This window comes from Tripterygium wilfordii, chromosome 7 (assembly GCF_013401445.1).
Source record: "Tripterygium wilfordii isolate XIE 37 chromosome 7, ASM1340144v1, whole genome shotgun sequence".
Lineage (NCBI taxonomy): Eukaryota > Viridiplantae > Streptophyta > Magnoliopsida > Celastrales > Celastraceae > Tripterygium > Tripterygium wilfordii.
In genome coordinates this window covers 13,034,897-13,056,701 of record NC_052238.1, presented here as the reverse complement: position 1 = coordinate 13,056,701, position 21,805 = coordinate 13,034,897, and the positions used below count along the sequence as shown (strand labels likewise).

The 21,805-nt window shown below is 36.1% G+C and overlaps 1 protein-coding gene across 1 annotated transcript; it reads right to left on the bottom strand.

The window, feature by feature from the left end:
* Positions 1-239: 239 nt before the first annotated feature.
* Positions 240-3,140, bottom strand: LOC120002952 (beta-fructofuranosidase, insoluble isoenzyme CWINV1-like). The gene is made up of 7 exons (XM_038851819.1): positions 2,921-3,140; positions 2,789-2,797; positions 1,844-2,706; positions 1,590-1,751; positions 1,243-1,484; positions 1,032-1,122; positions 240-629 (listed from the first exon to the last, which is right to left on the bottom strand). The coding sequence occupies exons 1-7, from the start codon at positions 3,105-3,107 to the stop codon at positions 450-452; spliced, it is 1,734 nt and encodes a 577-aa protein (XP_038707747.1). The 5' UTR covers positions 3,108-3,140; the 3' UTR covers positions 240-449.
* Between the last annotated feature and the right edge of the window lie 18,665 nt (positions 3,141-21,805).

The following is a 21,805-nucleotide window of genomic DNA, read 5'->3' as shown; positions in this document are numbered from 1 at the left end:
AGTACATACAGATTAGAGGAAACTACTCATCTTCACTTCACTGTGGCAACCTAAAAGACATGCAAGGGTTGTGCATAATTTCCTTTTTTACGCCCTTTGAATTCTTATGCAAGTGCGGTACATAATTGAGGATAGCAGGTTATTGTTACAGCAATATTATTAGTGCTTGTGAAATTCATTGAATGATTGGTGAATTTATGGTGATTTTTATCAGGTAGTTCTTTCATAAGACAATTGGGTTTCAACAAATACCATATTTTTATTGGGAAAGAATAGTTCATAAAAACTTTATTCCTGGGTACAGGTTTATTCCAGAAGGGAATGGAAAGGTAGCAACATAAACAATGTAAATACATGAACTGGTATCTGTCCATCTTTTTTTGTATTTAGGTTTTATTTCCCCATCGGATCCCCACTTCTCCACTGTGTTTTGGGTTTTCTAGCAGTCTCTAGTTGATTTGAGCTTTCTTCATGGTCCAAGCACTCAAGCTGTTGATAGTGACACTTTGCGTTCCATTATTAAAAGCATACAAGCGGGCACCACCACCTGTTGCCAGAGTTGGATACACTCTTGCTGTAATGCAAGCCTTCCCTTCCCCACCAAAGCTCTCCACTATGGAGTGATCAATCTGATAAAAAACAGTCTCTCAGATCATATATATATATATAGGCTTTTGGCATATAATTTGTATTATTAGTAAAAAAAATATCAGTGTGCCAGGGATGATGGTATGGCTGTGTAGGAACGGTACAAATTATAGTCAAAATATTGGACTAGCTGGAAACGTGCGTACCAAAAAAGCTTAGGTCGGCAAGGAAAAAAGAAAAAAGTATCTCTTTGTAATGTCCTCGTGCATTTTGTTTTTGGCATCTACTGTTCTCATTGACTATTAACTATTGACTATTGAAGCAAATTAATATATACATATATATAAATATATACATACTTTTTAATATATATATGTTATAGAAACTATTCTATATATACATACTTAAATGTCCATATTTATGTTAAAGGGTCATGAACTCACCAAGCTTCGCAGTGACAGCTTCTCATGAACAGGATCCACATCAACAAAAGCACCATAAGTGGTCTTGTCATTTTCTTCATTCAATGAAGACCTGCTTATCACGAGCACAAACACAAACACCACAAAACAGAGTTCAACATTTGTGACGTTTATATATATATATATATAAATATATATATATATCTATATGTGTGTGTAGACAGAGAGAGACCTGCTTTGGTCACTGCACATAAGCACCACATATTTGTTGTTCTGGTCTTGGAATACTCTAAAGAAAACTGCTGTATATTCTTGCATTCCTTTTGAAGCCAAAACTAACAACCCAAATGGTCCGAAACTACCTTTCGCCGATGCACCCTTTTGGCTACAAAGTAATTGTGGGTTGGTCCAACTTGGGTCCATCTTTTCTGCTTTCTCAATGTGGGACAATTCAAACGAAACCTCAACATCAACCTGCAATGTTAAGACCCAATAAAAAACAATCATACCATCAAAACATTGACTCGTCAATTGGGATTTTGCTCACAAAAAAAAAGAAGTAAAAAAGAAGATAATCACCTGCACTGCTGTGACACCAGAGACTTCAACCACTGATCCTCCTCCCTTAAGCACTTGATTATTCAAGTTAACTGGACCTTGGCGAAGCTTTTCTATTTCTTTAATCGGCCATTGGACCAGTTGTTTCCCGGATCTATCCAGCCAAATATGTCGTGGAATTGCCTGCCAAATCAGATTTATTAACATATATATATATATATATATTCAACTGGATCGATGTGTGTTAAGCTTTGTACTTAAATAATAAAAATTACCTGTAATCCTGACCATCCTTTTGCTATATCATCACCGACACTCGATGACTCATTTATCCAACCCCACAAGATCCTCCTTTTCTTATCACCATCAAAGAAAGTCTTGGAAGCGTAAAACTTTCCATAGTCATATCTTAACCCAGCATCACTTTCCACTGATCCCTTATCCGGGATATAGCTGTCCTTAACCGAGTTATATGTCCCGATAGTGTAATACTCATGTTTAGTGTCGTCCAAACTCACCTTCAGCACATGTTTAACATCCGGACCCATCACCGATGTGTCGACGCCGTCTTGGCCGCTGAAGGAGACCGGAAAAAAATCAGGGCACTCCCACATCCCTGTATCCTTGGCGGAATGTAGTGGATGCTGTGATTTATTCCAATGCACAAAGTCTTTACTTCTATACAAAATTGCTAGTCCTCTACGGTGTCTTTTGCTCCCAACAATCAATCTCCATCTCTTATCCGGTCCAAACCATGCTGTTGTCGGATCCCTAAATGAGCTGGCATTGATTTGGTTCTCCCATGTCGGTTCCATCAGCGGGTTCTTGGAGTACTTGACCCAGTCGATGAGATACGGGTCGGATAAGTTCTTGGGTACTGCCATGTTTTGGACCTGTTTCTTTTGCGGGTCAATTCCTGTGTAGAAAATGACCGGTTTGTCTCCAGGGAGGATTGTGGCGGAACCCGACCAGCAACCGTTGATATCGGAAGGCTGTGATGGGTAGATTGCGGGATCGTGTGGGGTCCAGTTGATGAGATCCGTCGATGTAGAGTGGGCCCACACAATGTTGCCCCACACAGCTCCTTTTGGGTTGTACTGGTAGAACAAATGGTAGATTCCCTTGTAAATCATTGGTCCTGCACATCATTAACTTGTGTTAATCATGAAAAAGTCAACGCTCATGCTAGAACAGAAAACAGAGGATCAAGAACTACTAACCATTAGGATCTGTCCCATATAATTCCAGAAGCAGAACATTGCCACAAAACAAAAATCAAAAACCCAAGAACTGTGTCAGATAAAATTAATGAATGAACAAGAGAGAGAGAGAGAGAGAGAGAGAGAGAGTACCATTGATCCAATTCATGGGGGGTTGGAAGTGGTACCCTGTTCTGTAAGGTTGACTAGTTGCGTTCGTAAAGGTGGATTCATGGCTTACAAGGTTTTTGTGAAGATGGTGTGAGGCTTCAAGCTTGATAATGCCATGGCCAAGAAGGGAAATGATAAGGAGGATGAAAACAGAGGAGAGTCTGGCCATGGTTGCTTTTTGTGGGGATGAGAAATTGAGAAGAGAAAGTCAAAGCATGTGAAGGGGTATATATAGGAGAATATATTATAAATTATAATTTTAGGTTTTGCAGACAGATGTGATAATGGGAAGCTGCCAAGAAAAAGCAGCACCTATAGGAGAAGAGAGCTACATAGATTAGGAGTCATTGAGAGTCAAATTCTGGCTGTAGACTCTTCCTAGTAATAGTGAGTCATTGGAAAAAAAATCACGTAACATATTTATTTTATTTTCATTTTCAAAAAATAAAAAAAAATAAAAAATAGTGTTTGTTTGTCTTTTTTATTTTGATTTTTATGAAAATCTACAAAAGGTTTTTCAAATTTTTTAAATCTCCAAATCTTGGGAGAAGGATGGTGCCGAAATTCTCTCACCTTTCTTCCTCTTCCCCTCCGTATAGATATATTTTGGGTTAAGTGCATATAGGTCACCGAAAGATACCCACGTTTACAATTAGGTCACCCAAAGAAAAAAATTTCAAATTAGATCACTCAATGTTCTAATTTTGAGCAATTAGGTCATGTGGCTCTAATTTCGGCCAATTGATCACCGGAACTTGCTGACATGTCCATTTTTGCATATGTGGACCAAAATGATGTGGAATTTTGTGATGACGTGGAATTTTTTTTAATAAAAAAAATTGAGTAAAGAAGAGAGATCTGATATACCGTATACATTCCCACCATCACCCATCTTCTCAAATACACTTCTAAACCCGATTTCTCTTTGCGCGAAACTCATATTTCTTCAATCGCCTTCACCACCTTCACCGGCTAACTCGTATACCTTTCGTCTAAGGTTTACAGCCATCACATAATCGCAAGAGTCGCAGGTCTTGCAAGCTTCAGTAGTTTCAGAACTAAAAGGTATAACCTAAACCTATCTTTCTTCTGAGTTAGGTCGATTGGGTCAAGTCCTTCTGGGTTAGCTCGTATATCTTTCGTCTAGGCTTATTGCTTGTCTTGTGCCCATGATTGGTGCTTAGTTCTTAACCTGTTGGTGTTGTATTGCTTATGGTGGAATTTTGCTGGGTATTTCTGAGTTTGACCTATCTTTCATATGAGTTTGATCATATGAGTTTGACCTATCTTTCATATGAGTTTGACCTGTTGTTGTTAGTTCTGAGTACGATTGATATATTTTGCTGGGTATTTTGCTTTTCACTTGTAGGTTAATGGACTCCATTTATTTTGTCATGGTCTTACACCATGGGGGTAAACTAGTGAAAAATAATATATCACAAAAGATTGAATATGTTGGAGGGGATGTTTCATGTTGCGAGACTTGTAATTCAGATATCTTTAGTTTATTTGAAATATTGAAATGTCTGAGAGAGGTAGGGTATAACAGTTTGAAGAATTGTAGTTTATTGTTGCCCAATAAGAGTTTTGAGGATGGTCTAAAACCCATAAGGAATGACTAGGATGTCCTTCACATGATAGAGTGTATCAAAGGGGAAGATCATGTAAATGTCTATGTTGAGCACCCTGTGGAGGTTCCCATATTTTACGATGACCCAATCCCAGATCCTAAAGTTGTTATTGATGTGGATATTGATGTTGAGGAATTGACTGATTCAGAGCCCTATGTAAAGGTGGAGACTGATGAGGAGGAGGATGAGACTGATGAGGAGGAGGAGGAGGATGAGGGTGGGCAGCAAGAGAATGAGGTGGTGTTAGAAGAGGTGGATCAAGAGGAGGTGGCGTGACCATAAGAGGTGGGATACGAAGGAGGGGTGTTGTGCCAATGAGAGTAGGATTTAACTTAACAAGTGATATTGTTGGTGCTACAACATCATCAACCAGAGTTGCCTCAATATTCCTACAAGCATCTCAAGAATCTGTTTGCACAAATGGTGATAGAAATTAAGGAGCACTAGCTATCTTTTGGGTCTCATTTTATATGTATGTCTTTTGACGGTCTTTTGAATGCTTTAGATGTATATTTCTTATGTATTTTGGATTATGTGTAAGTTTATTTTTCTTGTCTTTTGGATGATGTTGATGGATTAGTACTTGGTGATAGAAATCAGTGTTATGTTTGATTTTATGAGTTTACATATATGAAATACATAACAAGTACATTCTGTGACAATTTGGGTCACAAACATAAATTTTAATGACTTATTTGCAAATAAACATTCTGTCAAAACATAAGGTTTTATATACTTTTTCATATTTTTTTTACAATTGCATATTTCAAAAAAAAATATTTTTTTATAAAAAAAATTCCACGTCATCACAAAATTCCACATCATTTTGGTCCACATATGCGAAAATGGACATGTCAGCAAGTTCCGGCGATCAATTGGCCGGAACTAGAGTTACATGACCTAATTGCTCAAAATTGGAACATTGAGTGACCTAATTTGAAATTTTTTTCTTTGGGTGACCTAATTACAAACGTGAGTATCTTTTGGTGACTTATATGCACTTAACCCGATATATTTTCTCTTTCTCTTGGTATAGTCTTAGTATGCTTGCTGGATAAATTGAGTTATATGATTACCATTTCTATAAGTTTGTCGATTGTCAACATAGGACCAAAAAGTTTAGGATGATGGTAGATCTCTCTTTTGATCTACATTTGGATCTACCTCTACTTCCAGATATGCGTGGATACTGACTTAAATTCTCATATCTAGAGATATGAAGATGAATACTTCTTGTTGATGGATCGTACTTAACACAAGAGGGGGGGTGAATTGTGTCTCCAAATTCCGATAGGAATCTCTTTTTATAATTTAAAAGAAAATCAATGTCAATTAACAATTAGCACACAAATTTGAACTCTAATGATTATCCTAATCAACATTCATTTCAATGCAAGATGTGATACAATATGGTGAATGATCAATTATCAAATAATCAAGCAATTGCAAAAACAGATTTTTTTCAAACAACACACTGCGCACAGATTTTACAACTCAAATTTCACCTAGCAAATCAAGTCAGAATTCAATGAAATTTGGTATGCAGTATCACAACACCCTAATGAATACTATATCAAAAATTCAGATTAAAATTCAAAGTTTAGCGATGTGAACAGTGCACGGACAGACTAGTGGTTCAGAAAATTCTGCAATCAAAACACTTAATCAATCAACAAGCAAACAATGCAATCAAGAAAGTCCACACAGCAATTTATAGTAGTTCGGAGACTCTTCTCCTACATCTACTACCTAGGTTCACCAACCTAGGATTTTCCAACCTCCACTAAGGATGTGGTTTTCTCAAGAGCTCCACAAAACTCACAAGGGTTTTTAGGTCACCCTTAAAACTGAAGATTTCAAGACAATCTTCAAACTTTACAACCAAGGGTTTCAAGCACTCCCTTAAACTCAACCTCAACAAGGTTTTTGCCCAATGAAGGGACTTTTACAAGTGTTCGGTATAAATGGTTCACTCAAGGTTTGCACTAAGCAAATAGGGTTGAGGAACACTCAAGAATCACAATATCACCTCACGGGTTGGATAGAAAATGAAGAATAATGAGGATTTTCGAATCTGAAAATAAGAAGCCAAATGAGAAGCACTCCCTCTTTGCAAAAGCAAAATAGTGAGGAAGCCTTTAGAGTGGCTTGGGTAGAAGCTTGGATTCAATGGCACAAACTAGCTTGAAAGTTTTGAGAGCAAGAATTTCTTCAATGTAATTTTGGCTTCTCCAAGTTGGAATGAGGAAGAACCCCTCTTTATAATTTACCAAGCTCTTGTGATTTCCACCATTGGATCTTTTTCGATCTTCAAATCTCGACCTTCAATTTCATGTGCAAATCTTGGTCATTGAATGAATAGATCATTAAATCTCAACCTTGCAATATGTAGCCGTTGCACTTGCATCATTTTCCAAGTCTAGCTTTCCAAGATTTGAGTTGTCATGTGCACTTGCAGCCATCCTTGACAATTTGATCAAACTTGCACCAAATCTTGACCTTGGTATCTCCAACAATTTTGTCATCTTTGACCATTTGATCAAACTTACACCAAATCTTGGCCTTGGTATCTCCAATGATTTCCTACAAAATGTGTAGCAACTTGCAACCATCTTTGACTCCAAAAATCAAGTAAGATCTTCTTTTAAGTCAAAAATTGCAAGCAAGAATATGGTCTTATGCACAACCATTGGATTCACCTTTTAAATGGTCATCTTAACCCTTCAAGTCTTGTTGTAATCTAATCCATTCATAATTCAAAACAATTAAATCTCGGCCATAGATTAGAGTACCTTTGGAGCTTGTAGTCTTCAAGAATATCTTCATAATCTAAGTCTTGTCTAGTTGCAAAATATACTTTCTCATCTCTTACAAATTTCAACCATTGCATTTGTCCTTTAGTTTCATCAATTGTCTTCTCACAAAATTCTTATCATTGACCTCAATAAAGGAAGCATGTGCAAGATCTTGTTTGATGAAGATAAGAGATCCTTCACATGACCAAACATGTCCCTCCAATCTTGACTTCAAACTCTGAATTTGGCAGCACCAATATATCCATATTATACAGCTCCAAGGCTAATTCCAAACATCAATCAAAATGCCTTAGTGGAAGGTTGATGAACATAGGTTTTTCTTGGTTTTCTAGAGATCCAAGCTCATACTTGAAAACCAGACTTCAATTCACTTTAGCAAACTGAATTCTGAGTGATATAACATCCTCATGATGATTAACCTACAAAGAAATAGGAGGTAGAACTCCCCAATTGCATGTAAGCTCAAAGAGCTTCATATAGAGCGCATAGATTAATTACATTAGAAAAACAACCCAGAAAATTCGTATTACTGCATGATAAATCATTTTATATATATTAGAATGTCCACATAAAATTTCATAACAATCGGAAATCGTTTGGTCACTCAACCAAGCAAATAAGTCACTAATAGTGAAACCGATAAATTCTAAGTGTAAATTCAATGTTATTTTGCAAACTCAGTGTAAATGAGATTTTCTCTTGAACTTTACTAAGTCAAATATGTTCATAGTGATGAAACTAAGATGCACACGAAATTTCATTTAAATCGGAGTTCATTTGGTTCACTACGTTCACAAAGAACACATATGTACAAAATTAGGTAAAACCTAGTTTTGGCGGAATTTAAGCATATGACCAAATATATATGTGATGCACTTAATTTCTCATGATTATAGTCCTAGAACATATATTAAACCTTCATGTGCATGTGGTTCAAGTTTCAAGTAATTTGGACATAAGTAAGATAAATTATGATCATTAGAAGATTAATACCCTAACTTAGTCCATGTATAAAGATATGCATAAGCCTTCATTTGTATATGCACAATTAAGATATTAAACAATTAACCAAATAACCATTTAAGCATGTTTTCTAGCATTTTAGGATATGTTCAAGTAAAGCATGCTCACACACATTTTAGTATACAATCATACACAATCATCAAAAACACAATGTTGACTAGACACTAAGTCTTGGTCCAACAATCTCTTCATATTCCATTCGTATAAATATTCAAAAGTAAGAATCATCATAAACCAATATCTTTCTCAAGAAATCTTCAAGGATGGATACTCCTAACTCTCCACCTGTAAAAAGGTCTAGAACTGATGAAGGTTCTACTTCTAAAGAAGAAGAAGGTGGAGGCGATCCCAGATTCAACCTCTCCCCTATAAGGGAAGACGTATACGAGGACGATCCCCAGAAAACTATCGAATCTCTACAAGAAGCTTTGAGGGAAACCAAAAGGAGACTTAAAAAAGCAACCGACAAAGTTCAAGACTACAAAAGGCAACTTATGGTTTCAAGGTATGCCATACAAGGTGTTCGATATATGTCATGGGGCAGACAAGCAAGTACTCATGACCCAGATAAATTGCACGAAGCAATCACTGAGATCACAGTACAACTTGGATCTGTTGCAGATGGAATAGACAGTGTTCTTTATACCCTAGAATAAAATCTTTGTCCAACAATCTCCCCCTTTTTGATGATTCCAAAATGTGCAATGTAGTTTTCTAAAGATGTCCCATTTTTTTTTTAAGAACTACAATCATTATCCAAAAACTATATTCTTTCTCCCCCCTTTTTGTAATTATCAAAAAGATCTTAAGGTTTAATTGAAATTCTCATTTTATACTCAAATTCTTAATTGTTTTCAATCATGCAAATGAAGTGAGCTATAGATCGAGTACAAAGTAATGTTCATATTAGCTCCCCCTCACTTCAAGTATAGTAGCATACATACTTCTCACCAAAACATGCCAAATGCACTCCCCCTTAAACTTTGGTCTATAAACCATTTCATATGTCAGTTCAAGTACTAGTTTAAGGATGCACCATGCTTGATACAAGATAAGTATGTTTTGTCAATAAAAGTTCAAATACTAAATATCGCATGAAAGGATACCATTTTAGAATATGTCATTTTAATGCATCTTTTCTAATCATTATCTCTTCCCTATAATGTAGTCAATCAAGAGGGAATAGGGAGAGGCGTTGACACCAACCAAATACATGCATTCATGAATTTAATAAAAGCACACCAGAAGTCATGTATTCCACATATTGCTTCCAAATTATAGAGATGCAACAAGTTCACTTAAGAAACTTAGCATGCATTCTATCTTTTTCAATTAATGATAAAACATGAATTCCTAGACTTAGGGCATGCTCCCCCTTCAATCATGCATACCAATGAATATTTGAGAACATATGCATACCACATATAATCAATGTATTCCAATCCAATTAAAAACAACAAGAGATACCAATTAAGCAAATATGCACCCATGATGCTTCATTCAAACTTAATGCACGTATCATCATCATTTAATCATGTCTAAAGCATATATCATCTAAAATCAAACATTCCAAATGCAATTGAGTTAAAGTTAAGCATCTAACAAAAATAATGCAAAGGAGTTTAAAGGTTTAAGAAATGACCGTCGAAACCCTCCTAGCTTTTTGTTTGAGCATCTTGATGATATTCCTTTAATATTTGTTCCTTCCTTAGAGTGTTTGTGCTTGTCCATGTTTTGAATATATTTTCCTTGATTTAAAGTTGCTCCCCCAAGGGTTGCACACTTTCCTCAACAATTGGTGTTGCTTCATCATTTGAGATCTTTATCTTCTTTTGAGCTCTTCACCAATGGTGCATCCTCATCCAAGATAAGTACCCCACGGGTACCATTTGAGATTAACTCCTTGGGATGTCCAAGGTCCTTCAAATCTGAAAATTATTTCTCTACAAGCACATTGACCTCAAGTGTGGATATATTATAAAAATTAACACAAACACTTTCCTTAACCATTCTAGGCTTAGCATCAAAAGCATTGTGTGCACTAGAAAGAGATAAGTAATCAAGAAGCATACAAATATCACTTTTATCATCAAAATTCTCCAGATTTTCTTTTGTATTCAAGAAGTAACATCTTTAAATTAAAACTCCTAAAGTGGATAACTTTAGGTTTTCTCTTCATACAAAAATTACAAAAATAATTTGTTCAATGATTTTCTCATATTCAACCTTTGTCATACATATCATGCATTTCATGCTTAATTTGCAATCTTTTTCAATAAAGATTAAAAATAGTATAAATGCATAACTCTCATACAACAACCAAGCCTCATATAACCTAATAAAATCGTTTTCAATGACAATCATTAAAAATCATATTTGGGCAGCCCCTTCATTTAGATTCTAGCATTCAATTTTTTATTTTTTATTTTTAAATTTTTTTTTTAAAAGAAACAAATCAATAAAGCCTAGTATTAATGCATAGCACATCTAAATAAAGTGTGATCAAGACGTTTTAGGTATCCAAACCTTGGATCCTTCAGGGTTAGTGGCCACAATTGCATATACATTAATATTAAAAGAATTCTTCACATATGCTTTCACATCAATATCACACAAACCCTTTGGCACCCACAACCTCCTTAGGTGAACTCTCCTTAGTCTAGGATGAGTTTCCCTAGAGGTACTAGTCTCACCCATGGGATGAGCTAGCTTGGCCTTGCCTTTTGAAGGCTTGGCTATGGTACTAACACTACTCAAGGTTTCTTTGAGTTTCGTAGGATCAAATCCAAGTCCACTCTTATCAAGGTAGTGTCTTTGAGAGGCAAGCAACTCATCAAGCTTTGATGAACTCATAGAGAATTTAGAAAATTGAATTTCTAACATCCTATACTTTTCTTTCACATCATCAAGCTCAAGTTGCAAAGAAGTAGAGTTGTTCAAAATTATACATTCATGTTCATTCCATGTTCTCAACTCTTGTTCTAACTCATTCACTCTAGCACGCAAGGCATCCAAATCATGAATCTTTGAAGTATTACAATTTGTCATGTTACTACTAGAAGCATGCATAGATAATTGCTTTCTAAGATTTTTATTTTCTTTCATCAAAGCATCAAGAGATAAATATATATTATCATGCTTTGCATTTAGATCAACATACTTATCATTCAAGTCATTAATCTCATCCACATGTGATTTCTCACTTTTCACAAGCCTAGATATTTCTTTTGTAGCATGCTTGTATTTAGAAATTAAGTCACTATAAGCATCACATAATTCATCATACACATTACTCAATTCATCATAAGTGGGTAGTGTAGAATCATTTACCATATCATCCGGAATGGATTATAACTCTTCTTCCTTTGCCACCAAGCAAAGGTTGGCCTTGATTTCATCTTCTTTATCACTAGAGGTCTCCTCCACTTTGGTCACTAGATACACATCGCCATTTGACCTTTCATACTTTCTTTCCATCATTTCCCAAATTTGCTTTGCATTTGTACATCCGGAAATGTGGTCAAGTCCACACCTACTAAGAGAGATATGAAAGAGATTAATAGCATAAACATTTAAGCACATTAATTCAATGTCTTTATTTGTCCATTCATCTCCTCTACTCCTACTAGGACAATGAGGACCATCCTTTACTACCCTCCATACGTCTATGCCTCTAGATTTAATAAATATTCTCATTCTATTCTTCCAAAATGGATAGTCACCATCAAAGATAGGTGGAATATCCATAGAAAGGCTTTCGGCCTCAACATGCAAATTTGTGTAAGTCATAAAAATGCTAATAAGGGTGTTAATCCTATGTTTTAGCAAACCTGCTCCGATACCAATTGATGGATCGTACTTAACACAAGAGGGAGGGTGAATTGTGTCCCCAAATTCCGATAGGAATCTCTTTTTATAATTTAAAAGAAAATCAATGTCAATTAACAATTAGCACACAAATTTGAACTCTAATGATTATCCTAATCAACATTCATTTCAATGCAAGATGTGATACAATATGGTGAATGATCAATTATCAAATAATCAAGCAATTGCAAAAACAGATTTTTTTCAAACAACACACTGCGCACAGATTTTACAACTCAAATTTCACCTAGCAAATCAAGTCAGAATTCAATGAAATTTGGTATGCAGTATCACAACACCCTAATGAATACTATATCAAAAATTCAGATTAAAATTCAAAGTTTAGCGATGTGAACAGTGCACGGACAGACTAGTGGTTCAGAAAATTCTGCAATCAAAACACTTAATCAATCAACAAGCAAACAATGCAATCAAGAAAGTCCACACAGCAATTTATAGTAGTTCGGAGACTCTTCTCCTACATCTACTACCTAGGTTCACCAACCTAGGATTTTCCAACCTCCACTAAGGATGTGGTTTTCTCAAGAGCTCCACAAAACTCACAAGGGTTTTTAGGTCACCCTTAAAACTGAAGATTTCAAGACAATCTTCAAACTTTACAACCAAGGGTTTCAAGCACTCCCTTAAACTCAACCTCAACAAGGTTTTTGCCCAATGAAGGGACTTTTACAAGTGTTCGGTATAAATGGTTCACTCAAGGTTTGCACTAAGCAAATAGGGTTGAGGAACACTCAAGAATCACAATATCACCTCACGGGTTGGATAGAAAATGAAGAATAATGAGGATTTTCGAATCTGAAAATAAGAAGCCAAATGAGAAGCACTCCCTCTTTGCAAAAGCAAAATAGTGAGGAAGCCTTTAGAGTGGCTTGGGTAGAAGCTTGGATTCAATGGCACAAACTAGCTTGAAAGTTTTGAGAGCAAGAATTTCTTCAATGTAATTTTGGCTTCTCCAAGTTGGAATGAGGAAGAACCCCTCTTTATAATTTACCAAGCTCTTGTGATTTCCACCATTGGATCTTTTTCTATCTTCAAATCTCGACCTTCAATTTCATGTGCAAATCTTGGTCATTGAATGAATAGATCATTAAATCTCAACCTTGCAATATGTAGCCGTTGCACTTGCATCATTTTCCAAGTCTAGCTTTCCAAGATTTGAGTTGTCATGTGCACTTGCAGCCATCCTTGACAATTTGATCAAACTTGCACCAAATCTTGACCTTGGTATCTCCAACAATTTTGTCATCTTTGACCATTTGATCAAACTTACACCAAATCTTGGCCTTGGTATCTCCAATGATTTCCTACAAAATGTGTAGCAACTTGCAACCATCTTTGACTCCAAAAATCAAGTAAGATCTTCTTTTAAGTCAAAAATTGCAAGCAAGAATATGGTCTTATGCACAACCATTGGATTCACCTTTTAAATGGTCATCTTAACCCTTCAAGTCTTGTTGTAATCTAATCCATTCATAATTCAAAACAATTAAATCTCGGCCATAGATTAGAGTACCTTTGGAGCTTGTAGTCTTCAAGAATATCTTCATAATCTAAGTCTTGTCTAGTTGCAAAATATACTTTCTCATCTCTTACAAATTTCAACCATTGCATTTGTCCTTTAGTTTCATCAATTGTCTTCTCACAAAAATCTTATCATTGACCTCAATAAAGGAAGCATGTGCAAGATCTTGTTTGATGAAGATAAGAGATCCTTCACATGACCAAACATGTCCCTCCAATCTTGACTTCAAACTCTGAATTTGGCAGCACCAATATATCCATATTATACAGCTCCAAGGCTAATTCCAAACATCAATCAAAATGCCTTAGTGGAAGGTTGATGAACATAGGTTTTTCTTGGTTTTCTAGAGATCCAAGCTCATACTTGAAAACCAGACTTCAATTCACTTGAGCAAACTGAATTCTGAGTGATATAACATCCTCATGATGATTAACCTACAAAGAAATAGGAGGTAGAACTCCCCAATTGCATGTAAGCTCAAAGAGCTTCATATAGAGCGCATAGGTTAATTACATTAGAAAAACAACCCAGAAAATTCGTATTACTGCATGATAAATCATTTTATATATATTAGAATGTCCACATAAAATTTCATAACAATCGGAAATCGTTTGGTCACTCAACCAAGCAAATAAGTCACTAATAGTGAAACCGATAAATTCTAAGTGTAAATTCAATGTTATTTTGCAAACTCAGTGTAAATGAGATTTTCTCTTGAACTTTACTAAGTCAAATATGTTCATAGTGATGAAACTAAGATGCACACGAAATTTCATTTAAATCGGAGTTCATTTGGTTCACTACGTTCACAAAGAACACATATGTACAAAATTAGGTAAAACCTAGTTTTGGCGGAATTTAAGCATATGACCAAATATATATGTGATGCACTTAATTTCTCATGATTATAGTCCTAGAACATATATTAAACCTTCATGTGCATGTGGTTCAAGTTTCAAGTAATTTGGACATAAGTAAGATAAATTATGATCATTAGAAGATTAATACCCTAACTTAGTCCATGTATAAAGATATGCATAAGCCTTCATTTGTATATGCACAATTAAGATATTAAACAATTAACCAAATAACCATTTAAGCATGTTTTCTAACATTTTAGGATATGTTCAAGTAAAGCATGCTCACACACATTTTAGTATACAATCATACACAATCATCAAAAACACAATGTTGATTAGACACTAAGTCTTGGTCCAACAATCTCTTCATATTCCATTCGTATAAATATTCAAAAGTAAGAATCATCATAAACCAATATCTTTCTCAAGAAATCTTCAAGGATGGATACTCCTAACTCTCCACCTGTAAAAAGGTCTAGAACTGATGAAGGTTCTACTTCTAAAGAAGAAGAAGGTGGAGGCGATCCCAGATTCAACCTCTCCCCTATAAGGGAAGACGTATACGAGGACGATCCCCAGAAAACTATCGAATCTCTACAAGAAGCTTTGAGGGAAACCAAAAGGAGACTTAAAAAAGCAACCGACAAAGTTCAAGACTACAAAAGGCAACTTATGGTTTCAAGGTATGCCATACAAGGTGTTCGATATATGTCATGGGGCAGACAAGCAAGTACTCATGACCCAGATAAATTGCACGAAGCAATCACTGAGATCACAGTACAACTTGGATCTGTTGCAGATGGAATAGACAGTGTTCTTTATACCCTAGAATAAAATCTTTGTCCAACACTTGTTTCAATCGTACCTCAGTGTCCACTCCATGTTTGTTTGTTTTGTTTTTTGTTTTATTTCGTTGGGTGTATATCCTAGAGTAGTCCTCTTGTGTTCGTTCGTTCTGGAAGGGTTTAGTTTGTTGGATTTCATCTACCCATTTGGTATGAAAAAAGACCACATAATGTGATACTATATTGATTGTATCGACTAATACAATTAGGTCTTTTGAATTTTCTTTAAAATAAAATAAAAAAAACCTTCCGCATTAATATTTTACGACTCAACAATATATTTGGGAGAGGGAAAATTCAAACGTACCACCTGAGAATCAAACTAAACCATAAGCACTGAATTACATACTTAAAAATTACTAATACATTATATGTAAAAAACAAATAAATTTTAACTCAAAATTTTGTTATAATGAATTTAAAAGTTGTCAAAAAAATTTTCTATTTATTGTTCGGGCACACATAATTTGATCCATCTTAATTGGCTATAAGAATATGTATTTTTGTTATGGGTAAAACCCAATATTGATGAGGAGGAGAATTTTAAGACAACTTGAAATCTCGAAGAGGTCATGACATGCAATACTTTTCCACTTGAGTTACCAAAGATTGAAATGCACCTAATTAAAGGATACATCAATATCAGAGCCTTATCCCCAAATCTTTTCCACCATTTATTCCTATCTAAGTTCATACTGTAAACAACTTCATGCAATTTCTTACTATTTCTAATCATATTTTTTTACGTTCATGTTTTTTTCTTTTGCTATTATATATATATATAAAGAATTACGTATTTATTTAATACATAAAACATCATAAACTCTGTCAGATTGATAATACTATTTACTTTTTTTAAAAAGAGACGCATATCTATCTTTACATAAGAGGCTAATCCTACTCAACTATTCTATGATATCATTTATAATAGGAATAATATCGGAAAAGCCTATATTTAAAAAAAAAAAATTCAAATAAGCCCATGTTCTATATTTTATACTAAATAAACTCCTCTACTTTGTGTATTGATTTTGTGCTAAGTGACCGACACCAAAGTGTGTGTGTGTACTTACCCCAAGTGTAGGGTATCGTCAAGTAATAAACCGGTGAGTCCGGTATCGATCCACGAGGAAGCAATGCAAATTTGAAGTGAATGATATGCAAATGACTAGCTAACACTAATAAACACAATGAATATCAAATAAAAGCAAGTAAAAGAAATGGGCCGAATGACTCGGTAGCATGAGCGATTTTGTAATCAAAGTAAGCACAAATTGGATTTAAAACAATTAATTAAAAACCTAGTCTCTAGTCCGTCCCGGTGGCTACTCGGTTCTCATAGTCAAGGTATCATTGCAAACACACACAACCATACACAATGCATTGTGTGATACTATCAATCATGCATATGCAAAGAGAATTGGGATATAAGACTTCAATTCATACATGTAGGCCATCGGGTCTCTTAATCTACGATGAACGCAAAGGGATAAACACCTAATATTATGGATTAATGTTCCCCCTTGGGGCTCGGCTTGGCTAACACCCTAGTTTCACACTCAAAGATCAATTAACCATAACTCTCCCATGCACATTCCTAAATTAACCCAAAACTCCATCATCAATACACATAATTAATAGCTATGCAATGAAAAACTCAATTAATTAAGGAAATCATGCAATGGGTTTAACAATTCTCAATCGAACACATTAGATGCAATCCCTAGACTAGACAATCCAAGAATACAATCAAATATGTCATTCCCATAGATCCAATCACACAACTATCACGAAATTAAAAGAGAGAAATCGAATCTACGATTCTTTGAGCATACCTTGAGTAATCGAAACCTTGCACCCACCGTTCGGGACTAGAAACTAGAAAGGGAACTTGGCCACTCATTATAATGAGAATAAACATCAATTTTATAGATGAAAACCAATGTTTACAATCAAGATCACAAGAACTAAGTAAAACCCTAGAGAGAGAGAGAGAAAAACTATGGAGGCTAGATGTTGTGTGAGATGAATTATGAGAAGGAAGAAGAAATCTTAGGGTTTTCTCCTCCTTTTACCATTGAAAATACCTAACTACCCTTATACAAACGTTCCCCATTGGTTACATACATGATTTACCCCAAATGCCCTTGAAATTTTGGTGCAGAAAATTGCAGATCCGCGGTAGGTGTCCGGACGGCTTCGGAAGGTGTCCGGACACCTGGGCTTCATCAAATCTTCGTTATAGGCTCTGTCTCATTTTTCAAAAGAAGTGTCCGGACACCTAATGTGGGTGTCCGGACAGTAAGTGTCCGGACACCTTGAGAGGTGTCCCGACACCTCACAGCAAAAAGTGCCCAAAAAGTGCTCCAACTTGCCCGAACAAGGTCCGATTCCTACAAAACCAAGGGGAAACATTCGTAAGTGTAAAACTAAGCTAAAATGCAATCAAATACATTAGCTAAGTGCTAGAACATCCTAATTAAAAGACATTAGAACCTCAAAATAGCGGTCCAATCACACCCCCCAACTTAGACGTTGCTAGTCCCTAGCAATGCAATCACTACCTAAAACTAAAATCTACTAAATAAAATCCTAACTCACTGACGTAGGCATCACGGTTGCATTTAGCGCATGCAACAAGCCTTTAAACCCCTAGGTCACCCTAGTGGACGAGTTGTAGTCTCGTGAGGGCTTATCAGAGCGATACCCACAAACATGCCAAGGGATCCACTATTACTTTGAAAGTACCATAATGATTCTTAAATTCTCACATGCAAGAATTAACTTTATTGCATACACCTTCTTTTTTTTTTTCCTTTTTTTTCTTTTTTTTTTGATATTTTTTTGAATATAACATCATTTATACAACAACCCTCATAATTTTTTTCGTAATAAGGAGGGGTAATATCACTACCGATTTATTTTTCAAGCTCCTACTCAACCTTGCAACCAAAGGTGGGAAATATTTGGGAAAATAGCTCACACAAGGCTTGTAAGTGAAATCAAGAAGCTTAAAGAAATTTTGGCTTATAATCACTCACAAATGAATAGGTTAGGCTCAAATCTCTCAACCTAATGAATCCTTCAATCCTAAGTTCACAAGCAAGTGGCAAAATACAAAAATCACACTTCTCAGCAATCAAATGTAATGGATGCAAATCTATTGAAGAACACGCGCATAAGATGTCAAATGAATATCAATGAAAAACATCACCCGAAACCCAATGTGTATGAATGAAGAATGGCTCAAAGGAATGAGAAGGGTAAAAAGGTAATTTTTCAAACAAAAGGATCCAAAAACGCAGTCATACAAATGCTTCAATGCCAAGATGTCTGCTTAACTACACAAGTTTACTTTACAAAAGAAATCAAGAAACCTACTCTACACTTGCACGTTTGAACAAGAATAAGAAATTAACAGTCAAATTGGTAGTGAATCCCCAAAAGCACCTACCCGTCCCCTCCTAAAGTCCATCTAGCATGTATGAACAACAAAGCACAACACAATAGGATAGAGGGTAGGAAGTCATACCATACTCTTCAAAAGTGGTCAGAATCATGAGAAACGAAGCATATCCTGAAAAAGTTAATACCAACCACACTATCCAAGCATGACACAACAAGACTTTTTTTCTTCCAAATTTTCAAATTTTTGATATTCACAAAAGCACACCAAAATAAAGCAAGTTTCACAATGGATTCACAATTCCCTCACCCCCCAACTTAAATGAGACATTGTCCCCAATGTCAAGAATGGAAAACAAGGCAAGAACAGATTGTGAAATGCATTGTGAACATACAAAAACACACCAAAATTAAGGGTAAGAAAATCACAACATAACACACAACCATTGCACAATTCTCACCCCCCAACTTCAATGAGTGCACAAGGTGCGGAAATTGTGAAATAGATTGTGAGCATACAAAACACACACAAAAATTGAAATCAAATCAAAACTAATCACAACCATACTATGGTACAAGGGTGGAGTCTCCCACAACTAGGTGGGGGTGGGATCCTTTAGATCCCGGGGAACAACCAAAGCATCAAAGTTCTCCATGAATGGTATCAAACATTGGTCATTCACCTTAAACACTTTTCCTCCACTAGTCTCCTCAAAATCACTACTTCCATGTTGAGGAACATGACGAACATCTAAAGGTCCATTCTCCTTGGTCCTCAAATCTTCAGGAAAAAATTGTACCCGAGATTTGGGCCGCCACACCCTCCTAACTTTTTCAAGGACTTTTGGAACAAAGTGGCGTTTTGGAGACTTTTTCACTCCACTTACTAAAGGTTTTCTTTCCGATCTTGGTGGATGCACTTGGGATGATTCAACTCTAAGTGTAGGAGGAGGCTCTAATTCCTCAGTGTCATCTTTCTCACACAAAGGTTGACTAAGTTTCCCACCCAATGCTAGCACACTTTCAACCGAATCCTTTGCAAGGGTTAACTCCAAATTATCCTCAACATGGGCATGGATAAAATCTACATCCCTTATATCCTCACACTCACCCATAACCTTTGTCACACTAAAGATATTCATTTCCATGGTCATATTCCCAAAAGAAAGTTGTAGCACCCCACTCCAACAATTGATTAAGGCATTGGAAGTTGCTAAGAATGGGTGACCTAAAATGACCGGAATGGAAGGGCTAAAGCTAGTGGGAGGTTGAGTATCTAACACAATGAAATCCACGGGATAGTAAAAATTGTCCACTTGTACTAACACATCGTCAACAATACCCCTAGGAACCCTAACGGATCTATCGGCTAATTGTAGGGTAATCCTAGTGGGTTTCAATTCACCTAACCCCAATTTTTGATAGATTGTGTACGAAAGGAGATTAACGCTTGCTCCCAAGTCTAACAATGCTTGCTCTACCCTATGGTTCCCTATGACACATGAGATAGTAGGGCAACCGGGGTCTTTGTACTTAGGGAGGGTGTTGGTTTGAATAATAGAGCTTGCTTTCTCCGCTAGAAAAGCTTTCTCCTTAACATTTAATTTCCTCTTTACCGTACATAAATCCTTAAGAAACTTGGCATAAGAGGGTATTTGCTTAATTGCATCTAAGAGAGGTATATTGATCTTAACTTGTTTAAATAGCTCAAACATCTCCTTATGCAATGCCTCATTGGTGTTATTTCTTAGCCTTTGGGGAAAGGGTATCTTGGGGATGTACTCACTCTCCTTGGTAGGCTCTACTTTATCCTCGCGGTCTCTTTGTTGCTTAACTCTTTTTTCACCAAGCAAAATTTTCTCAGTTTCACTTTTCTCTTCCTCTTTCTCTTTCACACCATCACCAAAGTCTTGCACCACATCATTTTCATCACTATTCTCAAAGGGTATAGGTCTATCCACAACTCTTCCACTCCTTAAAGTAAGAATGGATTGCACTTGCTCATGTCCACTAACCTCCCTACTCCCACTAGATGAATTTATCAAATTGGTTTGCTTTGAAGGATTGGGGTAAGGTTGAGCCGGAAATTTCCCCTTTTCATAGGTTGTGAGAGCTTGGGTAACCTTAGTGATTTGACTCTTAATATCCTCAATGGCCCTATTGGTTTGTTCTTGAAATTTGTTGGCCTTTTGATTCTCCCCTATTTGAGCTTGCATGAAAATGTTAAGAGTGTCTTCAAGAGACCTCTTAGGAGGTGGAATATAAGGTTGTTGAGTTGGTTGTCCAACACTTGGAATAGGCAATTGTTGTTGGGGTGGATTGGGGAGTGATGGAGATTGATCATTCCCATCATTCCTCCACCCAAAATTTGGATGATTCCTCCAAGGGTAATTCTCATTGTAAGAATTGTTGCCTTGGTTATTAGTAGGGTAAGGCTTTCTAAAGTTTTGAGAATTGTTCCCATTGTAACCTTGCCCAAATAGGACTTCCTTACAAGCCGGTAGAGCATTACACTCATCCGTCCTACGTTCCCTACTTTCACACAAAGTACAAACAACTTGTCCATCAACACCAACCACATTTATAGGGGCCTTTAGGGACTCTAGGGACTCCAATTTCTTGGACAACAAAGTAAGTTTAGCATGCACATCATCATTTTCATTCAACACAAACTTGCCACTAGAGCTTGGCACAACATCATGTCGGGTTAGTGGAGGAGCTTCCCAAGATCGGGATTCCTCCGCTAACCCATCAAAGAAAGTAAAGGCCTCATTAGCATCCTTATTCAAAAAGTCACCTTGAGTCATTATGGAAACCAATTTCTTCAAAGATGGAGTCAAAGATTTATGGAAGAAATGCACAATTTGAAAATTTCGA

What these genes read in the sequence shown, in the direction of transcription:
- LOC120002952 (XM_038851819.1), bottom strand. Translation starts at nt 3,107, where the DNA reads ATGGCCAGACTCTCCTCTGTTTTCATCCTCCTTATCATTTCCCTTCTT. An exon ending in AAGGATGGTCAGGATTACAG is followed by an intron (nt 1,752 to 1,843) that starts GTAATTTTTATT and finishes CTGATTTGGCAG; the next exon opens with GCAATTCCACGACATATTTG. An exon ending in ATGTGCAGTGACCAAAGCAG is followed by an intron (nt 1,123 to 1,242) that starts GTCTCTCTCTGT and finishes CGTGATAAGCAG; the next exon opens with GTCTTCATTGAATGAAGAAA.